Consider the following 20,503-nt stretch of genomic DNA (forward strand, 5'->3'; position numbering starts at 1 on the left):
AGTTCATATATGTATTAATTAAATTAACAAATTAACGTATGTAGTGATGAAATGAGTGAAAGACACACCTGCTGTTGAGCCAATTGAGCAAAAGTAGCTCGCTTTTGATTGATTGATTGATTGATTGATTGATTGATTGATTGATTGATTGATTGATTGATTCATTCATTCATTCATTCATTCATTCATTCATTCATTTATTCATTCAATCATTCAATCATTCAATCAGTGATCTGTAAAATGAAATTCCAATTCAGATAATCTGCCAGATGCCAAATATCACTACCCAATAGTCAACCAGGCTGATAATCAGTCGACCTGTGATAAAAACAAGTACCCTATGTGTAAACAAATGAATCAATAACTTCACATTCCAGCCTGTGTTGTTGGTATGTGTCAATCAAATCAAATGGTATTCAAATGGTGTCGAACAAGACGCAGGTGTGTCGAACAAGACGCAGGTGTGTCGAACAAGACACAACCAGAAAGGCGGGAAAACAAAATAAAGCTGACACACTAAGGCAAGAAGAAGCAAAGAAAACAGGAAACACACAAAGACCACAGGAACACAAGGGTAATGCATGAATGACAATACAAGACATAATCACTAATAAACACAAGGATAACTCATTATACAGACCACCAATATGTTTCTACTAGTAAAGGCCATTTGCGTTTTGTAAACTATTCAGTGAGTGCCCTCCAAGAAAGCTCCAGCTGGAAGATGAAAAGAAGAGTGTGGCTTTTGTTGTGCGTAAAATAATTAGTATGTATGTTTTTGACTGTAAAACCTTGACACATGGAGGATCATACTTCTCGTCCTTGAGGGCCATCATCATCCCCTCCCTGATATGAGAGGTGAGAGAGAGTTCCAATCTAGACTCTGACCGCTAGATGTCGCTAAATATTCCCATTTCTGCACTCTGCACCTTAGAGCAATGGTTCTCAAAGTGGGGTCCTGGAACCCCTGGGGGTCCGTGTATCATAGCGTGGGGGTCCGTGAAATAATTAGAATACATTTCTAATAAATTATCAACAAAGGGATATGCCAGTCTTGCTACTGTTAATTTTCTGAAAGCTTTTAGATCAATTACTTGAAAAGTATAAATGCTGTCATGTTGAGTCCACAAGGAATGAAATGACCCTCTGTTTTACAGTATACAAGTGGTATTTGCATGATTCAAACTGACGTGTTATCTGTTTATCACTATGGAACAGGTCTGAAGTATTTAGATTAATAACCTCCACAATACAAATAGTTCCAAGGGCATCTAAGAGTGCAAACGGTGGTAAGCATGTGCTTAATCTATGTTACAATTATGAGGGGGTCCTTGGAATAAGTTCTCACCTGTGAGGGGTCCTTGGCTCCAACAATTTTGAGAACCCCTGACTTAGAGGGCCTGCGGTGACGAAAACTGTCCCACTCAGCACTTCTTGCTGAGATGCTGGTAATGCCACACAATTTCTATTAACAATTTTTAATGTTTATGAAAGTAATTATAAAGCGTTTTAAAACAGATGGTATGCAACTTATATATCACCATAGAGCCTTTCCTGATTTTATCTGAATTTTATTTTATTTTAACCATTTTAAGAAATATATTTTAAAATAATTGTATTCCTTTAGTTCTTTTAGGGGAATTTTATGTCTTTTAAAACATGTTTTATTGTTTTATCTTGACTTGTGTGATTTTATGAACTGCTTGTTTTATTTTACTATCCATGTAAAGCACTTTATGACTTGGTTTTTGAAAAGTGCTCTACAAATAAAATTATTATTATTATTATTATTAGTAGTAGTAGTAGTAGTAGTAGTAGTAGTAGTTGTTGTAGTAGTAGTATTAATAATAATAATAATAATAATAATAATAATAATAATAATAATAATAATAATAATAATACATTATGCAACACATAAAAAACCAAAGGAGAGGTCATACAGGGAAATCCAAAACAAATTCACCCTCAACTCAATGTTTACGTAACACAGCAATTTCAAAATTATTTAAAGTATTTAAATATGTTCTTCTGAATTACAGCATTTTACAGTCTGGTGCATGAAATAAGGAAGCAGTCTCACCAAACTGTGAGTGCAGCCTTGGTACAGATTAGCAGGTATGTTTCTATAGATGCAGGCATGAAAGGTAGTTTACCTGACCATATCTCTGCCAAACTGAGAAAGCAACATGACTTTACCTCCGCTTTCAGAAAAAGTTAACTCTATAGTTTCTATTTCTACTGATTTAAAGGCACTGATAGGAGTTTTTAACTGATTCTGAAATAGTCTCACTCTTATTCTGATGCTTCTTCATGGTTTGCAGAGTAAAATAAGATTGTTAGCATCAAGATTATTTCTCTACACTGAGGTTTGATTTTCCACAGAAAAGTTAAAATTTGACAATATATGGTTTTATTGGATTGTGGAAAAATAAAGCCTAAAGTTTAATACTGAAAAAAATATTTCAATTTATTCTTAAACCTAGTACCTTTTAATCAAAGGTTTTTTTTGCCCCGTGAGTTTCATGAGAAAGGGACTTCGGCCACCAGGGGGCGCTGCAGACCTGCACTACAACTGGGGAGGATCAATCTGTGAGCTTCAGTCGCAGGTAGACGCTTTTATATTTAGCAGTGTGTATGGGTAAACATCATTTACACTCTCTGTCTCGCTCACACACACACTTACACACACACGCGCGCACACACAAACGCACTTACTGGCAGCGGTAGTTTTTCCACATTCCCCTCGGAGAGTGACACACCCTCAGACCCGATGGAAGAGGAGGAGGAGGAGGAGGTGAGGTTTGTTCATGCTGGACAGTTGATGGGAGGCAGAGAGGAGAGGAAGACGCTGCTGCTGATTTTTGGATCTTCAACAGGTCTCGTGAGCTTCTGACAGAGGAACAGAGCTGCAGCTGACATGACAGCGAGAGGTAAGAAATACTTTGTCACACTTTATTCTCTCCGGGGTTGATTTTTCTCATTTCCAACAGGTGTCTTTTAAATGTTTGCATATTTTTAACAACTTAAATCAGCTTGTGGTGTCTTGCAGTGTAAATGGACTAACTTTTAGTTAATCTTTCATAGTCTTACCAATGTTGTCAACTGTACTGTGAGACTTCACAACAGTGCCAAAATACCAAGTTTGAGTTATCCCGATCATCTTCACCCTGAATAAGTGCTCTTAGGATATTTAAAGTTAGAAATAAGGGATCCAGACTTTGAAACTAATGTTTTTTAATTTCTGGACACCTAAATTCCTCAAACTGTATTCAGGCAACTGGAAAAAAACATTTTCTCTGCAGTTCAAATTCCCCACAAACTGTTTTAAAGACAGCCCCACATGAGAAAAAATACTGTTTTTTCTATTGACAAATTTTTCTTCAAATATAAGTTATAAAGAACTTGATATTCGGCCTTTAAATCATTAAAACTTTACATTTTTTGCACAATGAAATGGTGAAATTGTGAACATCCCCCCCTCTGTGTTGCCTCAGCTGCAGTCTCTGTTTAATGTAGGAGTGTTTTATGATGAAGAGTTGTATGAAAGAAAGAATGGAGACCGTTATTTCAGAGGAAGCTCTGCTGCCAGAGAGGATGTAGCTGCTCACATTGTTAGTGAGTGAGATCATCCATGATCTCCAGATTTAAACCTCCCTCCTCTGTATGGACACTCACACCCAGAGAGGACACAGGGCAGGAAAAGTCTTCCTGTTTGGAGGATGAGGGGACTCCACACGCAGTTCAGGCTCTGTGGAGGTCGAGTGGTGTCTCTTTTGTATTGTGTAACTTGAAAATCCAAAGATCAACTCCTGTGTCAATATTTAGAGAGCGGACCGCCTTAGATTCTTTAACCTGATGAGTCTGTACTAACCTTTAGACTGCTTCTCTTATCAGACTGACATGCCAGACTCCTCAGGCATCCTGTCATCTGAAGTGGTGCAGAGGTCTTGCTTCATCCTAACCTTTATGATTACAGTGTGCAAGAACTTGGACCACAGCATCCAAATCTAGGCAAATGATCCCCTTCATGGACCCACACAATCCCACCTATTTCCCTTTTCCTCTTCAGAGTGATCAAGCTTTGAATACACGGTGGTGATAGCTATCAGTTAGAACAATAGTGTTTTACAATGCAGCATGCAAATAACTACAGAGAGGATGAATCAGTGCATGAGGATATGAATTATGAAGACACACGAAGCATTACAGAGGGGGACTCCATGCAGGATTAATGTAACATGGGATATAAGTTAAAGAAAGGAAATGCAAACAAACGCTTGACTGAATTGTTGTCTTTAGATATATTTTTTCATATTGCACATTTATTTATGTCGGTCTGATTCAAAGCATGTGCTGGTTGTTGCATGACCAAAGGCCCTCTATGGAACCAAAGTTTGGTTTGTCCGTTCAGGGTCAGGGAGGAACTCTTATCAACATTTGAAGAGGCTCTTTTGATTTAACAGTAACACAACATTTACAGTTTATGAATGTTATGTACCACATCTGGTGATAGAACTCCCCTGTGGACCTTAAAGCTCCAGTGAGTAATTTCTCAGTTTATGTTGATTTTGGCGCCCCTCTGTGGGCATTGAATGTTCAGTATTGATATTAATATTAATATACAGTCAATGCATGAAATCAAACTAAGAGTTGGTTATATGTGAATGCCGTGTTTGCGACTTGTCTTTGCTGCCCCCTAGTGGCCAAACAATATGTTAGTGTATGTTTCAAAGACACTGTTTATCCACAGACTGTTTATACAAACTAACAGATTTATCATGATAAGAATGAAGCAATCTGTTTGATGAATCCACCGTTATCTCAGAAGGTGATTTTTCCTCTTTGAACTCAACCTGCCACCTTTAACCTCCCACTCGTGGACATGTCATGGAAGCTTAACACATGTGCAAAGCTGGAGCAGGCCCAAAGCTTTTTATATGACCTCCTCAGGTTTGAAAATCAGGGTCACTTGTTTGACTCAGCCTGGTTGCTGAGTGAAGATCAAAACATCTCATTCATAACTTTGTGTTCAGATCTTTATCTACCAGATCGTTGTGTCAGGTTGTTTCCCTGTTTGATTGCACCATCAGATTTCCTCTTGATAGGTCGCTCTGCTCTTTGTCACTGCTCATGCTTGACCGTCATATTTATCTAAACAAACTGTTCCCCTCTTGTGAACTGGATTACCTTCTTTGGCCCAGAGAGGACTTTCACTCAGGAAGTCTTGTGAGATATTGGAGGTATTAAGCAAATCACAACATGTCAGTTTAAGCTGGAGCAGACTTTTTAAAAAGATAAGTCTGATTTAAGTTTGAAAGTAAAATACTGGCAACGTGTGCAGCCTTCTTCTTACCTGCAGTAACTCATCTTGGAACATACTCAATGAAATCACTCTTCACTCTCCACATGTTAGACGGATTAGTTTACCTACAACAAGTGACAGACAGCGCTCGAGGCAGAGATATTTTCACTAGGCAAACACTTCCTGCTTTTGTTTTCAGAGACTTAAAGCTCTGCTTACATTACAAGTCAAGTCTGAAAATCCCTGTGCTCTTCTTATTTCATCTCTAATGATTGTTAGGCATTCAAAAAGAAGATAATTGTCTTGTCATACAAGTCTCTGTTTAAGTTCAAGATGAGCCTGTGGCACAAACCGGACGATGGCACTTGAAAAATGTATCAAGTTACTAAGCTAGTAGCAAATCCTCATCAAGAAACTTTTTAAAATTTACAGTGGCTTCAAACAAATAGCTCTGCATGTTAGCATATTAACATGTAGAGGCTGATTTATACCTCTGCATCGCCCCTATGCAGCAGGGCCTGACGCGGCCATGAGCACTACATACTTCTGCGTCAATGTGTCCGTGACGCGCAGCAATTCTCCGCTACGATCTCTGTTTACTTTTCCTCAGCGATTCAGAGGGTGTTATGTTAATCTACAGCTGATACATGTTGCTGTTCATCATACAGACATGATTACAGGGAAGAATAGAGAGGAGATGACGAAATACACGGCCGATGTGCAGCCGAGGAGCGGGGATCCCGGAAGTGCTGGAAATGCTGGAAATACAATGCCGCCAAGCGGACCAATCACAGGCCTTGCGGTCCACGTCCATTCCACAGGTAGTTACATTTTGGAGGAGGTGCAGGTCAGCAACGTGCATAGGCCTCTGCATAGGTATGGGAGCTACGTGGACCTTCGGCGTAGGCTACGCCGTCAATTCGATGCAGAAGTATAAATCAGGCTTTAGGCAACATGTACAGTAAAAGAGTGATCATGCATATTAGAAACCTGACAGGGTGAGCAAGACCCTGACATGAAGCAGAGAGGTCATGCTCAGACTAAAGGGATTCTTGGTTGCATAACCACTAGCTCACTACACATCATCTCAACTATCAGCTCAAGACATAAACAAGTTGACAAAATATTGATTGAGTATTGATTTAGGCCGATCTATATATGGCTAAAAAATTAAACATCCCTTCAATTCCACTATTGGAGGGATGATAGTTTGCCATTATGTAAATACACCTCAGGCATTTCCATAAATCTTGCTTTTTCAAGGTTGCAAATATCTTCTTTTACACAATGTTTATTTCCTTTTGATTACTCACTCCATTTATATATATATTGTTTGGACAAGCTAATCTCTCGAAATGTCTTTTTTTTGTCCAAATCAGAAGAGAAAACTAATTTTAGAAGGGAGAACCAAAGGATTAAGGTCAACCAATTTTAAGGGCAAAAGTCTTTGGTCAGACTAAGGTTTGGTAGTGTTGGAAGACAGTTTGCCATTGCTCCTGCTGCTGTGACAAAGTGCCTGGATTGAATCCAAAGTTTTGAGTTTGTTTTCTTTGTAGTTAGGAGGTCTGGATCATGACAAAGAAGCTCCAGCTGACGACAGTGGTCCAGTTCAAACCGTTCTCTGTTGTTTGGGGGTGAGCTCATTCCCTCCTGTAAGTGTAGAGCACCTCTCAGCTCTGTTGTGGTGTGTGAGGAAGTCTAATGTCATGACCACACACACTCTCCTTCTCGCTCGGTCTCTTCCTGCCGGCTTCACGTGAATGACTTTTTGAAAACACAGTCCTTTTTATTGTCGACCACACATGTGCTTATATATTCTGACAAATCACAAAGTATATAGGAGTTTAAAGAAGTGACCTGCAATTATATCTTTTATGTCTCAAACAGCAGGTTTTCAAAATGAAATTATGTCACGAACTCACAAAGATATACGAATGAAACCTCAGATCAGGGGTGATTTATTGTGCTTGAAGTTAAAATAAAAAAGTTTCACATTATTTCTGGAACCTCCTCAAACTTTTTGAGGTCTTAATGATTTGATCAAAACTAAATACAGTGAGTGTTTTTGAAGATATCTGCCTTTTGGCTGGCTTGTTCCTTTTGAATTATTGGCAGATTAAAACTAACTTCTTGGCTAAACTAAGCCATAAGCATGCTTGCTAACCTACTGAACCTTAAATATATCACAACATAATCTGCATAAATTAGTATAAAGCTCCAATTTCCCTCTATAGTTTACATTTCTACTGATTTAAAGTCACGGTTAGGAGTTTTTTTCACTGCTTCCTCATGGTCTACAGAGTAAAATATGTTTATCAGCGACAAGATTATTTCTTTCCACTGAATTTCAAGTCGGATTTTCCACAGAAAAGCCGAGTTACTAATCATTACTCACCCAAAAGTGTCTATTTTTAGAACTCTGCTGGTAAAGTTTGGTTGCTGGGAGTAAGTTATCATGCAGGAGGAGATTTATTTCTTCAGATGATTTCTTTTGGCATAATGTTTTTTCCTCTGGAGCAGGATTAGCAAATAGAAGTTGAAGTATTGTTATAGGCGGTGAAACTCTACAACCAGGGTTTTGCTAGCTAAAAGAGCAAAATGCCTTTGATCAGGATGTAATGTTTATGCCCACATGTAAATGCATCACTGCTCATTGAGGACTAAAGAGTGAAACTGTGTGCATATTCAGACATTTATTAGGACATTTGAGCACAAATTGCGACACCGGGTAACGTTAAACCGGTTCTTTTGGCCAATTTTGTAAGCTAACAGTAATCAGAGTTTACAAAGTGGCGAGCAATAAACTTGTTCTCTTTCCTTGGATAGAACCTAAACTTTAGATCTGTGTGTATTTTTTAGAGGAGCAGGTTATTTGAATTCTGTTGGCAGGTTTTGTACCAAATTATTTTAGCTTTCACTTAACCAGGTTCATGTTTATTTATAGAGCAAAGTCTCTACTTGATGATAAAACAATAATGACAAAGAAAAAGGTTAAGCAGTTGATATGTATAAGATTGATTGGTATATGACTCAATCTTTTGGTCCCTTGTCTCTACACAGGAGTTTTTCCAATACTCTGCTTTGTTGAATTGGCGGGACCTTACCTGTGAGGGGGGGGGGGGGGGGGGGGGCGGTTACAATCTACATTTTCTAGACAACCTACTTGTGAATGAGGCTCCGGCTTTATCTTGTAGTAGCCTAATGTTTATTTAACATCCATCTGCCAATTAACAGCACAGCCTTCACGTGAGAGTCACGGTAGCATCTGTTTCCTCTCCAACAGCCAAACACTGGACTCCTGATCCCTGGTGAACTGTGTCACCATGCCAACTCCCACAATCCTCACAGCAACCAGGAGTCCTCAGAGAAGTTGTTAGGTTTACGAGCACATTTACATCTGTGTGAGACTACGCTCAGTTGGCAGGTGGGTGAGAGCTGCCTGAGAAAGATGCAGTAGAAACCATTGTAGTAATGTATGATGATAAATCTGGATGTTTCATGTGTTTTTTTTCTCTCCAGGTATGATTACCCGGCGAGATGTCCTGCTGGTTTTCATGTTGCTGGTGAAGATGGGACTTGTAGGTGGATGCGTGTGTCCGGCAGCCACCATATTGTCCCAGTTTCCCTCAGAGGTTCCTGACGTCTGTTGCTTGAACTTTTCCGGCTCTGCTTTCAGCCACGTGCACTGGTCAGTGTTTACAAATGAGACAAACATACAGACACTGGATCTCTCTCACTGTAATATCAGTTCCCTTAATATTACAGGCGAAGAGGCATTGCCTCTGCAGAAGGTTTACTTAGGTCACAACAGACTAAAAGAGTTGCCAAAGGACTTTCTTGCCAGTCAGCCACGCCTGGCGTTGGTGGATCTGAGCAGTAATCTAATACAGGAGCTTCCTGATGGTTTTCTCAAGGACTCAGAAAGCCTCCAGAAGCTGTATCTGCAGGGCAACCAGCTCCAAGTCCTCCCAGGTTCTGTTCTGCAGAAACCAAATCTGAGAACCCTGGATCTTGATTGGAACCCCTGGGACTGCTCCTGTATTTTACTGGAGGGTCTGGAGGAAGGCAGGAAGGTTAACAGAACCACCAAGTTTCCAGAGCTGGTGGGGAACTTGACCTGCGTGTCTCCAATGCACCTTGCTGGTAGGACTGTGTTGTCTGTGAGGCTTAGCGACGTGTGCCGACCGGCCGGACTCACCGCGCTCTTCATCGTGCTGCCTCTTCTCATCCTCTCTGCTCTGATTCTGTGCTGGTGCTGTGGGAGGAAGAGGAAGAAAAAAGAGGCACCTGTGAGCAGCTCCAAAAAGAAGAAAGCTTCCAGCTCAAGTAGCAACGGCCAAAAGCATCACAAGAGGCAGCAACATGCAGCCACTGAGCAGAATAAAGCTGGACACTGCAGCAGAGAGGGGATACTGAAGAACCAGCTGCTGCTACGTCCAGCATCTACCCTCCTGGGCAGCACCAGGGACATCTATGAAGAGGTGGAGATTAAGCTGGGCTCAGTGGAGTCTCTCCCCAGACAACCTTCTCATTGTTCCTCCACAGAGGGGAAGCAGGGTCTTCAGGAGCCCGATGGCGTCGGTAAGACAGAACTGGACGCAGTCAGTGTGACAGAGGTGATGAAAGACTCAGCAGACAGGGAGAAGGCTTACCTGACTCAGTCAACTGAATACTACAGCCTGGTGCCGGGTATCGAACTGGAGGACTCGGACCACGGCGAGTATGAGAACGTTAGCCTCTCATGACACCATCTTTGAGGAATACATCAACATTTTGGGAAATATGAATTAAATGAGAGGATCTGCAACACCAATATTTGTGTTAAAGGCCTGTAATCCCTATATTTTCCATTAGCTTCTCAATATGACTTATTAGGTTTCAAATAATACTTTTTCTGCCAAATTGGAAATGTTTTATTATTAATATGAAGTTTTGTCTTTTCTTTTAAGCTTCTCTCAAAAGCCAGACATTGCTTTGACAGTTAATGGGTTATTTTGAAGTATAAGGATTATTTTTATTTGACAAATGTTTCTTAATTCACTCAAAAGATTTAATAGTTTGGAGCTAATTAAGTTTTTAAATCCATGTTTTCAGGAGGTTTAAGCACAGAGCTGGAGCCAGGGGGCAGTGAGTCTAGCTTAGCATTACTACAGCAGGCAGTTAGCTAGACAAACCTTTTACACAAGTTAATAGCATGCTGTATCAACACACAAATCATCTTGTTTATGTATGGATTAAACAAATTACATATATTCTCTAAATTATTCTGGTCACACCAGAAAAGAGGCTGCCAGGGCTAGTTTTAAAAGTGCTGTAGTTGGTGAGCTAGCTGCTAACAAGACAATACTAGCACAAGTCGAAGTAACAACAACTGTCTAAGCTTTTCTCTTTTTTTTCCTAAGTGGTATGTTTACTTTTGTGGCGCTTAGATTTCTTCATTATTTCATGCCTCTGTAATATTAATAGACCATTACCAAAAGGGCGGGAAAAATCTCTAAGCTAGAGTTGTTTGATAAGTGCCATTACTCTATCTCTTGTTAGCTAGGTTGACAATTTATGGATGTAATGTATATTAACTATAAAGTGTCATGCCATGTCATGAACTGTCTTTAAAACATAATTATTGTAATTCAACAGAAGAGGTCAAGAAGAAGTGTTCAACAGAGGACAGCATCCACTACGTAGACTCCCAGTTGCCTCAAAGGTTAGCATTGTAGCAGCTGCTAGCTCTTAACTGAGCTAATCTTTTAGCCAAACTTTTCAGATTTGGGAAACTTTTTTGCAATTATATTAATACGAATGTCAACACTATCCCTCCCAACCAGATTTCCTCTTAGCCCCCAAACACAGATCGGCGTGTGCAGTCATGATGGTGCTGGACTCATAACCAATTGGAGGATGTAGTAGGGGCCGCCCCTTAACCAATCAGGACAGAGGATTGGATATTAGCTATGATTGGTCCGTCATAATGGGAACAAGGGAAATAATAACATTGTTTGATATCTTGATATTTATTTGAGATTTCGCAATAGTCTCAAATTACTCTACTTACCAATGAGTACAGATGGGCATTATGACCTTTTCTCCAAACCCAGCAGAAAAAAGTAACGTTTTTACACCATTCCTACCAACAGCAGCTTTAATATATCAGCTTGATACAACTTTTGTCTTGATAAATATTGTTTAAAGACATCCAACTTGTACAAAATCAGACAGGCATTTAATCCCAGCTACCGATCCTTATGGTTGGCTAAGCTCACTATCTCCTGGCTGCTACTCTATACTTAAACAAGGTATCAAACTCTTTGCAATAAATGAAAAAGTATGTCCCAATATATCAGATTGTTCGCTTAAATGCTCTCCAGGGAGACAATGTAAGTGTATATTTGTGTGTGTGCTTAGTGTAATCGACACAGGGACAGCATGGTCGGACCACTGTGGTATCACAATGTAAGAGGAAGTGATTTAATCTGGAGCTTTTCCTGCGGGACCTGAGAAACGCAGTGACGGTTTGAAAGGGAGGCCCCCTTTTTGACGCCCTGGAAAATGCAATTTTAAAGACACAAGTGCACAAAGACATTCTTATAATTAACGCTGAACTCTCTATACTCTTGTTGTTTGTATGACTTAAACAATGAACAGCACAAACCTTAATTGCAACTTGTTCCAGGTCAAGCAAGTTCTGGTGTCTCAGTCTGCTCTCCTTTACCTCACCCAAGTGTAATTGTTCAATGCATTCCAGTTTGTCCTGTTACACTTTATACTGTATACTGGATGTTCTGGATCAAACTCCTTCACCTTTCTCTGCACATCCAGAAATGTAGGTGGTGAACAATGACTCATCCCATTGCACTGCTCGTTGTTAATTTGTTATGAAATGTGGAATGTAATGCTCAGGCTAGAAGTCTAACATTATATATGTCATCATTTAGCACTAATAAAAGGATAGGTTATTACTCATGCCCCATGTCACATGCTAAATTGTGCATATAGGTTGGAAAATACAAGTGAGTCAGATCTGAATGCAGGTGTTAGATAAAAATCTCTGAACTACAGGTTCAGTAAACAGAAAAGACATCACATTAAAGGTTATAACGGGGGTGCAAGTTGCAGACACCTGATCATTATCCAGGACATGGAAAACAGACTAGATTCCTCACTGTTGTGCTTGCTGGCTGCAAATGTTAATTTGTTTGTGTTCAGTGAGAGAGGGTGCAGCTTTAAGGGTGTGGAACTTCCTGATTTAAAAATACTGAGGTGTATTTTTTTTTCCTACACATTTCCCATCAAAGCTTTACTCATTCACATAAGGTTCCCTGCTTTTCAAATGCAGAGAGCCCTGAGGTCAAAATGCATTCAAGAGGAGTGAATGCTGCAGTTACATTTTGTACAGTGTCTGAACTTCTATTGTAAAAATTGTATTTGCTTTGTTTGTTCAACTCCAGCTATAGCAACATGTCTCAAATCTCACACTGTTGTTTTAACACCTGTCATGTTTCCCTTATCACTGTACACATGAGCAGTTCACCATTAAAAAGTCAATTTCATTTCTATGGCAGATTTAATCTGCCGTGCGAGCACAGGGTGTGATGAATGGTTGAAAACTCACTCAGGCTGGATGATGTCCGATGCAGACTATTTAAGAAATAAAAAATCACCTTAAAGTGGCCATGATATAGCTTCATCACTGCATATATGACACAGCAAAAATCACTAGGCCATGTTAGCTTAAATCTGATAAATTTGTACTTGCACTGATAAAAAAAGAAGGGCTTTAAGGATGTCAACTAAACATGTCCGCTTACATGACGACAACACTCTAATAATGTTTTGGCTTCCTCGAATGTCACTTTCCCCCAAGCTAAAAGGATAGAACTGCTAATGCTAGCTTGAGTCCGATAGCGTGTGTTAGAAGACCAGTTACCACCCTTAGATAATTAATACTAATGAGGATATGAGCAGGACCTTATTTTGTAACCACACACACATAAATGAAGGATAGTTGTGAATTTCCCCCTTGGCCATGATGTAGCTATGTAAGCTAGTTGGCGGGAAATGCTAGTGCTAATGCATTCAGAGCAGCTACCATTGTTTCCAAGTGCTTTTGGCTTAGATAAAGCTCAAGAAATGGGATTCAAAAAGCCTTCAATACTAAAACATTTCTCTTGATGTTAGCTTGAAATAAACCCAACATTTTGATAAGCCTGTCCTGTTTTGGTGGCCGAAGCTAAGACTTTTTCTGGTTTACAGAATCGGCAACACTAAGGGGCAATGTGTGTTATCACAAATTGTAGAACTACAGCAGCAACAGCTACTAAATAACATTTTGTCAGCAATAAAAAAAACCTCCTTTGTCATATGGGTATAAAAGCACTGATTTCATTAATATGTTAATTCTGACCCATGCACTAAGTTGATTGTTTTTTATGCAAAAGATTTTACAACTGTTGAGAAAATAAAAGTTTTTTATGAAGATGTCAGGATTTTATGTGTGGATGATTCTGATTTAAACCGTCATAAAGAGTTAAAACAAAACCCTAACTGTGCCATTAGCTTGCTGCATTTTTTGAGAATTTGCTCCAGATCTTTTCATTGAGGTTTTTTCTGTGGCCCCCTTTAGCTCTTTCTGCCCCGACAATGACCCAGGCCGGCCCCAGCTACCTGAAATCCCTCCTTTCTTTAGAGCTCTAATTTCACTCACCGTGGGAAGTTGTAATTACCGCATTGGGTTACTCAAACGATCAGCACTGAGCCTGCTCTCTCTGTCCTGTTCTCAGAGGTCTTAGCCCCAACGAGTGGATCCAGTAGCAGAGGGCAGGAAATGATAGGTATGCTGATCTGGGAATATATTTCATCAACACAAAGATCAAAGAGCAAATATAGACTAACATATGAAAGTAAACTGAACTTCTTTATGAAATACTTTCAAAAATATCATTGTTCCAAAATAAATGTCATAATAAGAGCTGAAATGAGCAACAGAAACAAATCCAACATGGCTGATATAAAAACAGAAATCCATGAAAATGCAGCTCTTCCAAGTAATCTGTCCTTTCTAAGTACCACTAATGGATGCATTTACATGGTATTAAATATAAGAGATGTTCTTTTATTGTTTTCTGTCAATATAAGAGCATTTGGATGTCTTTGTTTATGATCTAAATACAGACAGGGAGGCCTCAGGGCTGTGGCCGCAGACCCAATGTCTATTACAAGAGTGACACCTAGTGACAGGAATGATAACTACCGTTTATGAGCCATAAAAAACACTGAGAAGACTTTTTCATGGTCAATAAATCAGACAATTAGTAATAAATGCAAAGATACAGATACTCTGAGTCGTATCTTTTGACTGCAGCTGAGTGAGTTGTACAGATTCAGAGAGAAAGAGGGAAGTGGAAGGAGATCACTTGTCCAGGCTCTGATGGAGGATTGATGGCCTCATAAATATCCAGTCAGGGAGAGCAAACAGAGTCCGGAAAAGAGACTCTGATTTACAGTGGACTGCTCTAACGATGTGAAAAGCAAACAAACGAGCAAAGGACAGCAGCCAATGACAAAGGCAGTGAGACGCCTGCGTCTCACTGTGAAGATGTTCTCTGTTCAATGGACAGAACAGTAAATATCTGTGAGAAGCCTCGGCTGTGCAGTCAATCTGTGTGTGTTATGTAATAATCTATAGTTTAGTGTTAGTTTCATTTAGACAACAGGTCCAAAGTACTCAATGGAATTGTTGTGCATCTCACAAAGATGTTTAAACAGAAATAGTGGGAGGTTTTTTTGGAAATATGTCTGTTTACTTTTTAAAAAGACATTGATCAACTGATTAAAAAAGACTTTTAAAAGCACAGAAACTTGACAGGATGGAATAAGATGAAGAATCAGCAACAGATCTCACTATACATTTTGAATAAATGATTTAAAAACACTGACAGCCAGATTGACTTGCTTCCAAGTCAAAGACAATGGATGATGATCTATACGGGTACATTAAATTAATCATTATTAACGTTGATTATTAACGTTGACATGAGTACTCCAACCAGCTGTAATAGTTTATTTGTGAATTCTAAGGGAAGCTATTTTTATTAATATTTAAAATATTGGATAAAATTGATTACATATTATACATGAAAGAAACTTATAATTGTAATGCAATAAATCAAGCATAAAAGAATTCAGCATTTTTAGTTCATGAGCGCATAATTCAGCATTAAACATGAAGATATTTCATTAATGAATTTGATTTGTTTCAGTAAATAATTTAATTATTTGATCATCTAATTCAATGATTATTCAATAATAATTCAATAATTGTAATTATATCTATCAACATGTTTACAATTGTCTAACAAAATATGAATTGCATCATTAAAAAATAAACTAAATCAGTTTTATTATACCTGTCTATTCGTGCCTGTATGTGTGTATTAATTTGTTTGTTATATTTATGCAATACATAAAAGATATGTCAGTTTTCTCCTTTGGAAGAACTTTATTTCTTGTTTTGATAAATATATTATAAATTAAAGCTCCTTTGAGGAACTGTAGGTTTACGTTGATTTTGGCGCCCCCTGACAGTCAGTCTTTGTGCACATGGGTTTGTTTGTGTAGGACATATAGAGACAACAATATCAATTTCAACCCATTTAACAATCAGCTAAAAACTTCTTACAGGAGCTTTAAAAATTTCTGTAATAATTAGATATATTGAAATTAAAAATAGTACTATATATTATTAAAGTAATCTAAATCCTGTTTTGTTTAACTTTGTTTTACTTTTCACCTTTTTTACTCTCTGAGGTTTTGTGACGTAGACTTTCTACTGGAATATTTATAACTCTTCAGGAATTAATCTGCACTTTAATCAATAGTACAAATAAACCTAAACTGACACCCTACTGGGTTTAATTGTTAGTTCACAGAGCCACATTATCTTCATGTGAACAACACAAACTTTATACTCAACTCTTAATCAACTTATCGATTAATATTAATTAACACTTATTAACACAGGGGAATTTGATGCCTCACAGATGTAACAAAAGAACAGTATGACAGGTGTTCAGCTGAATGAAGTCTTATTTTGTTTCCATTTCAGAAAAAATACCCCAGATTTTATTAACAGGTTACGTCACTGCACTCAGAGACTGCACGTGTATCTCATGGATTGAAGGTTCCCAGGTTATAAATTCAAAGTGTTAATTTATGACAGCTGAACAGAGAGGTTTAAATTCAGGACTCAGGAAGAGCGTTTCTTTCTCAGGACAGCAGGACTCCACACAGGACCAGGTGATTCACCTGATTTCAAAAGTAAGACTCATCTTCAGATTTCTTCTTGAGGAAGTGGCTGCAATTAAAATGTATATATTATAGATCATTTCTTCAGATTTCAGTATTTCTTATGCACATTAACAGGTTTTCCTGGGACCAGAACAAACCTAGACATGACGGTCTCTTACAGTCTTGAAGTGGCCGATGCCCGATTTGGAGGCTTCTCCAAACTTCTGTTTAGGTGGAAGGGAAGCATCTACAGGCTGCTGTACAGAGAGCTGCTGGTGTTCTGTGGGCTGTATCTGTTTTTCAGTGTGATGTACAGGTAAACTCACTGACTTCACATTTTAATCTTTCTGTTTTCAAGAGAAATATCAATCCCAAGTTTGTTTTCCCTCACAGGTTCTTCCTCACTCCGAGGCAGCAGGATCTGTTTGAGCGAGTCGCCCTGTACTGTGATCAGTTCACCAACACCAACTTTATCCCAGTTCTGTTTGTTCTGGGTGAGTCTGACTTCACTGTTCTCTCCATATTTGAAGAAGAACCTCGTCCTTATTCTTAATCTCTGTCTCAGGTTTCTATGTGACTTTGGCCTTTAACCGTTGGTGGGGTCAGTACACCAGCTTCCCACTGCCTGATAACCTGATGATGGTGGTTTCTGGAAATGTCCACGGATCAGATGAGAGAGGTCGTCTGTTGAGGAGAACATTAATGAGATACGCCAACTTATCCTCAGTTCTTATCCTCCGCTCCATCAGCACAAGAGTTCACAAGCGTTTCCCAACTATGGAGCACATCGTGGAGGCTGGTAAGAACTATGGCAGAGAGATTTGGATGCATTTACTCTGGTAGAATGCATGCAAGAAAGTGAAGCAGGTCTCAGCTGTGATTGAAAGTTAGAAGTTTGCTCATTATAAGTTTTAGTTAGGGTTAGTTTGCCTATTGATACCTAGTTCACAGACATTTTAGTGGTTTAAAATGAAAATCTTAAGTACTTATAAATCCATTAAGATATTTGCACTATCACTGATAGGGGATTTGAATTTTCTTCACCACTGAAAATATGCGGCAGTTTCATGAGGATGTTTTGATTGGTTGTGGAGTCGATTTTAAACCCTTTTTAGTTATCTGAAAATGTAAGAATGTTAATTATAACAAGTGCTTCGTGGTTTGGTTGCATGAAGCAAGTCAAAACACTAAAATATGATAATATCTATCATAATCAAAGGAATGTCCATGAGGAAATTGGTAATTAAAAGTATGTTTGAGTTCATAAAAAATGTCCCATAAAGATCCCAAAATCAGTCCAGGCAGCTCCAAAATGTCTCATCTCTCTGCAGGCTTTATGACGACACATGAGCTGAAGAAGTTTGAGTCTCTTCACTCTGATTTCAACAAGTACTGGATGCCTCTGACCTGGTTCTCAAACCTGGCAGCCAGAGCGAGAGAGGAGGGTCGAGTGAGAGACGACATCGCTCTGAGACTGCTCATGGACGTGAGTGGGTCCTTCATTTGACTTACCTTTAACAACATAAATGATGAGAGATTTAGAAATGGGAAAATTAGGTGGCATCCATGTGAGTGTCATGTATCACTTACCTTATTAACAAGTGTTGAATATGTTTTAATAACGGCAGGAGCTGAACAAATACAGAGCTAAGTGCAGCCTCCTGTTCCACTACGACTGGATCAGCATCCCTCTGGTCTACACTCAGGTGAGGACAAGGCGATTACCAAAATGTATGATGCAATACAAATATGACTTTAATTCCTGTCTTTCTTGTCTGTGCAGGTCGTTACTATAGCAGTTTACTCTTTCTTTGCCTTCTGTGTGATTGGACGTCAATTCCTAAACCCCGAGAAAGGCTACAAGGATCACAAGCTGGACCTGTACGTCCCAGTGTTCACCCTGATGCAGTTCTTCTTCTACGCTGGTTGGCTCAAGGTTAGAGGGAACATTCATGTTTCATTAATTCAGAGAAAATATTTTTTCTTTTTTTACACACAGGAATAATTTCATTGTGTCTGTTCTGTAGGTGGGGGAGCTGATAATCAACCCATTTGGGGAGGACGATGATGACTTTGAAACCAACCAGCTGATTGACAGAAACATTCAGGTTGTCCCCTCAAAGCTTTGCTCTGATACAAACACTCTTATCACCGTTTTAAAGTCAGACTGTCTGAGGGGCAAGGATGAACAAAATACAAAGGGCATCAGCTGCATTTTTTGGGCCACATTGTCTCATTGTCATGCGACAGTTCCAAACTCTGTTTAGTTTATAATTATTTATAGGCAGCCAAGACGACTGTTTTTTAACATGAGGCCTATGGGGGTGTAAGTGTTTTGCTGTCATCATTACATCTCTGCTTCTCTCCTGCAGGTGTCCATGCTGGCTGTAGATGATATGTATCAGAACCTGGCTCCAATCGTGAAGGACAAGCACTGGGCGCAGAGACATTTCTCCATCCCTTATACTCTGTCCACTGCAGCCGAGACTCTCAAACCAGCCTTCAAAGGATCCACCTTTGACATGAGGTATAAACTTATTTCATCTTTTATTTTTCAGCGTCTAAATGATCCAGTAATCCAAAACCACTACCAAGACTTGAGTTTAAATTGTCCGCTGTATTTGCAGGATGAGTGCAGAGGATCTTGAGGTTCATCAGTCTTCAGACACTCTGAAACAGAGGCAGTTTTTATCTGTGAATGGCTCTCTGGGTGACGGTCTCAACAGTCTCCTGCAGAGGGGCAGAGGCATCCTTCTCGGTGGGAGCCTCCCTTCACTGATAGATGTCTCGTCACACCAAAATGAGGATGATGAAGATGATGATCTGGCTGATGAAAACATCGACAACAACCACAAGGAACGAGAAATGCCATTGATAAAAGTTTCAGTGGTAAAAACCAGTAATGATGATCAGAATATATAGTGTGTTGAATCTTTGTCTAACCATTAATGTTCTTTTATTTTATGGCTTTTTTTTTTTTTTTTTTGCACAACAGAAAATATTTGTGAAATTAGACACATTTTACTCATTGATTGAGAATGAGAATGTGGTTATTAAGTGATTAAACCCAAATATGTCATTTGTAAACATGTATAATTTCACACAGTGAGAACTTGAAACCATCTTTTTGCTGAGCTTTCTCATGAACATTTTTGACTGTTTCAGTCAGTCAAAAACCAAAAACAGCCAAATTTAGCTCCATGATTCCAAGAAAGACAGCCCTAACACACCCATCTACCATTTTACTACCATGTAAAACTTGATGCATCTCTCTGTATAAACAGATTGGTATGTTAAAGAAATTAGTGCATCTGCAAATAGTTGGTTTACATGGCCGTCTAGTGACTGCAAAAAAGACTGTACAGTTTTTCTTTGATGTGTAGTGGAGCAGTATTCAACATAAAAGCGAAGTGAGTTAATGTTGCCTACTTTCTTACATTCTACTTCCTCATGGTAAAAGTCCATTATTGCACCATTTTAAAGGTGAGCTTTTTACATCTCTGTGTCGTCTCACTTTCAGTGTAATGTCACAAAGTACTGTATGATAGATTGATAAGACAAACTTTTAACATTTAATTAAAAAACACAGTATTACATTTTACTAGACATGAATAGTTGCACTGATACTATACACTGTATTTTCACATGCAAGAATTGTAAGTAAAGATATCCACAATGACAGATTGATTATGTTACTAGTTGTATTTTAAAAGTCATCTCAGACAGCATTATTCCTGAGAGAAATGATGTACCGTTTACCATTTATCAGTATTTGGCTTTCAATTTAAGATATCCACAACTTCATTATTTCTATCTACAGTGTAATTCAACTATTTGGATATCTGGAAAAACTCTCATTTTGCATAATTATATCATGACCATATTCCATACAATTTAGTTTTGATAGTGATTTAATTT

At 38.8% G+C, this 20,503-nt stretch overlaps 2 protein-coding genes across 3 annotated transcripts; both read left to right on the plus strand.

Moving 5' to 3' along the window:
• The first annotated feature begins 498 nt into the window (after positions 1-498).
• si:ch211-106k21.5 (trophoblast glycoprotein) lies at positions 499-10,115 on the plus strand. Of its 2 annotated transcripts, XM_034702129.1 has the most exons (4): positions 499-574; positions 2,877-2,930; positions 8,586-8,726; positions 8,822-10,115. In XM_034702129.1, exon 4 carries the CDS (start codon positions 8,824-8,826, stop codon positions 10,045-10,047), a length of 1,224 nt encoding a protein of 407 aa, XP_034558020.1. In that variant the 5' UTR covers positions 499-574; positions 2,877-2,930; positions 8,586-8,726; positions 8,822-8,823; the 3' UTR covers positions 10,048-10,115. The 2 variants fall into 2 exon arrangements, with proteins under 2 accessions (XP_034558020.1, XP_034558019.1); XM_034702128.1 differs by lacking the exon at positions 499-574 and having other exon boundaries at positions 2,643-2,930.
• A 6,426-nt stretch (positions 10,116-16,541) lies between these two features.
• Positions 16,542-19,507, plus strand: best4 (bestrophin 4). Its single transcript, XM_034702842.1, has 10 exons — positions 16,542-16,615; positions 16,721-16,901; positions 16,979-17,079; positions 17,151-17,384; positions 17,917-18,071; positions 18,214-18,291; positions 18,369-18,521; positions 18,613-18,693; positions 18,958-19,112; positions 19,213-19,507. Exons 2-10 carry the CDS (start codon positions 16,750-16,752, stop codon positions 19,505-19,507), a joined length of 1,404 nt encoding a protein of 467 aa, XP_034558733.1. The 5' UTR covers positions 16,542-16,615; positions 16,721-16,749.
• The last annotated feature ends 996 nt before the right edge of the window (positions 19,508-20,503 follow it).

The sequence above is a fragment of the Notolabrus celidotus genome, chromosome 15 (assembly GCF_009762535.1).
Source record: "Notolabrus celidotus isolate fNotCel1 chromosome 15, fNotCel1.pri, whole genome shotgun sequence".
NCBI lineage: Eukaryota > Metazoa > Chordata > Actinopteri > Labriformes > Labridae > Notolabrus > Notolabrus celidotus.

Bases quoted from the DNA above. Each gene is read 5' to 3' on its own strand.
- best4 (XM_034702842.1), top strand. From the start codon at position 16,750: ATGACGGTCTCTTACAGTCTTGAAGTGGCCGATGCCCGATTTGGAGGC. The intron at 17,385-17,916 runs GTAAGAACTATG...ATCTCTCTGCAG, and splicing joins GGAGCACATCGTGGAGGCTG to GCTTTATGACGACACATGAG. The intron at 18,292-18,368 runs GTGAGGACAAGG...TTGTCTGTGCAG, and splicing joins TCCCTCTGGTCTACACTCAG to GTCGTTACTATAGCAGTTTA.
- si:ch211-106k21.5 (XM_034702129.1), top strand. From the start codon at position 8,824: ATGATTACCCGGCGAGATGTCCTGCTGGTTTTCATGTTGCTGGTGAAG.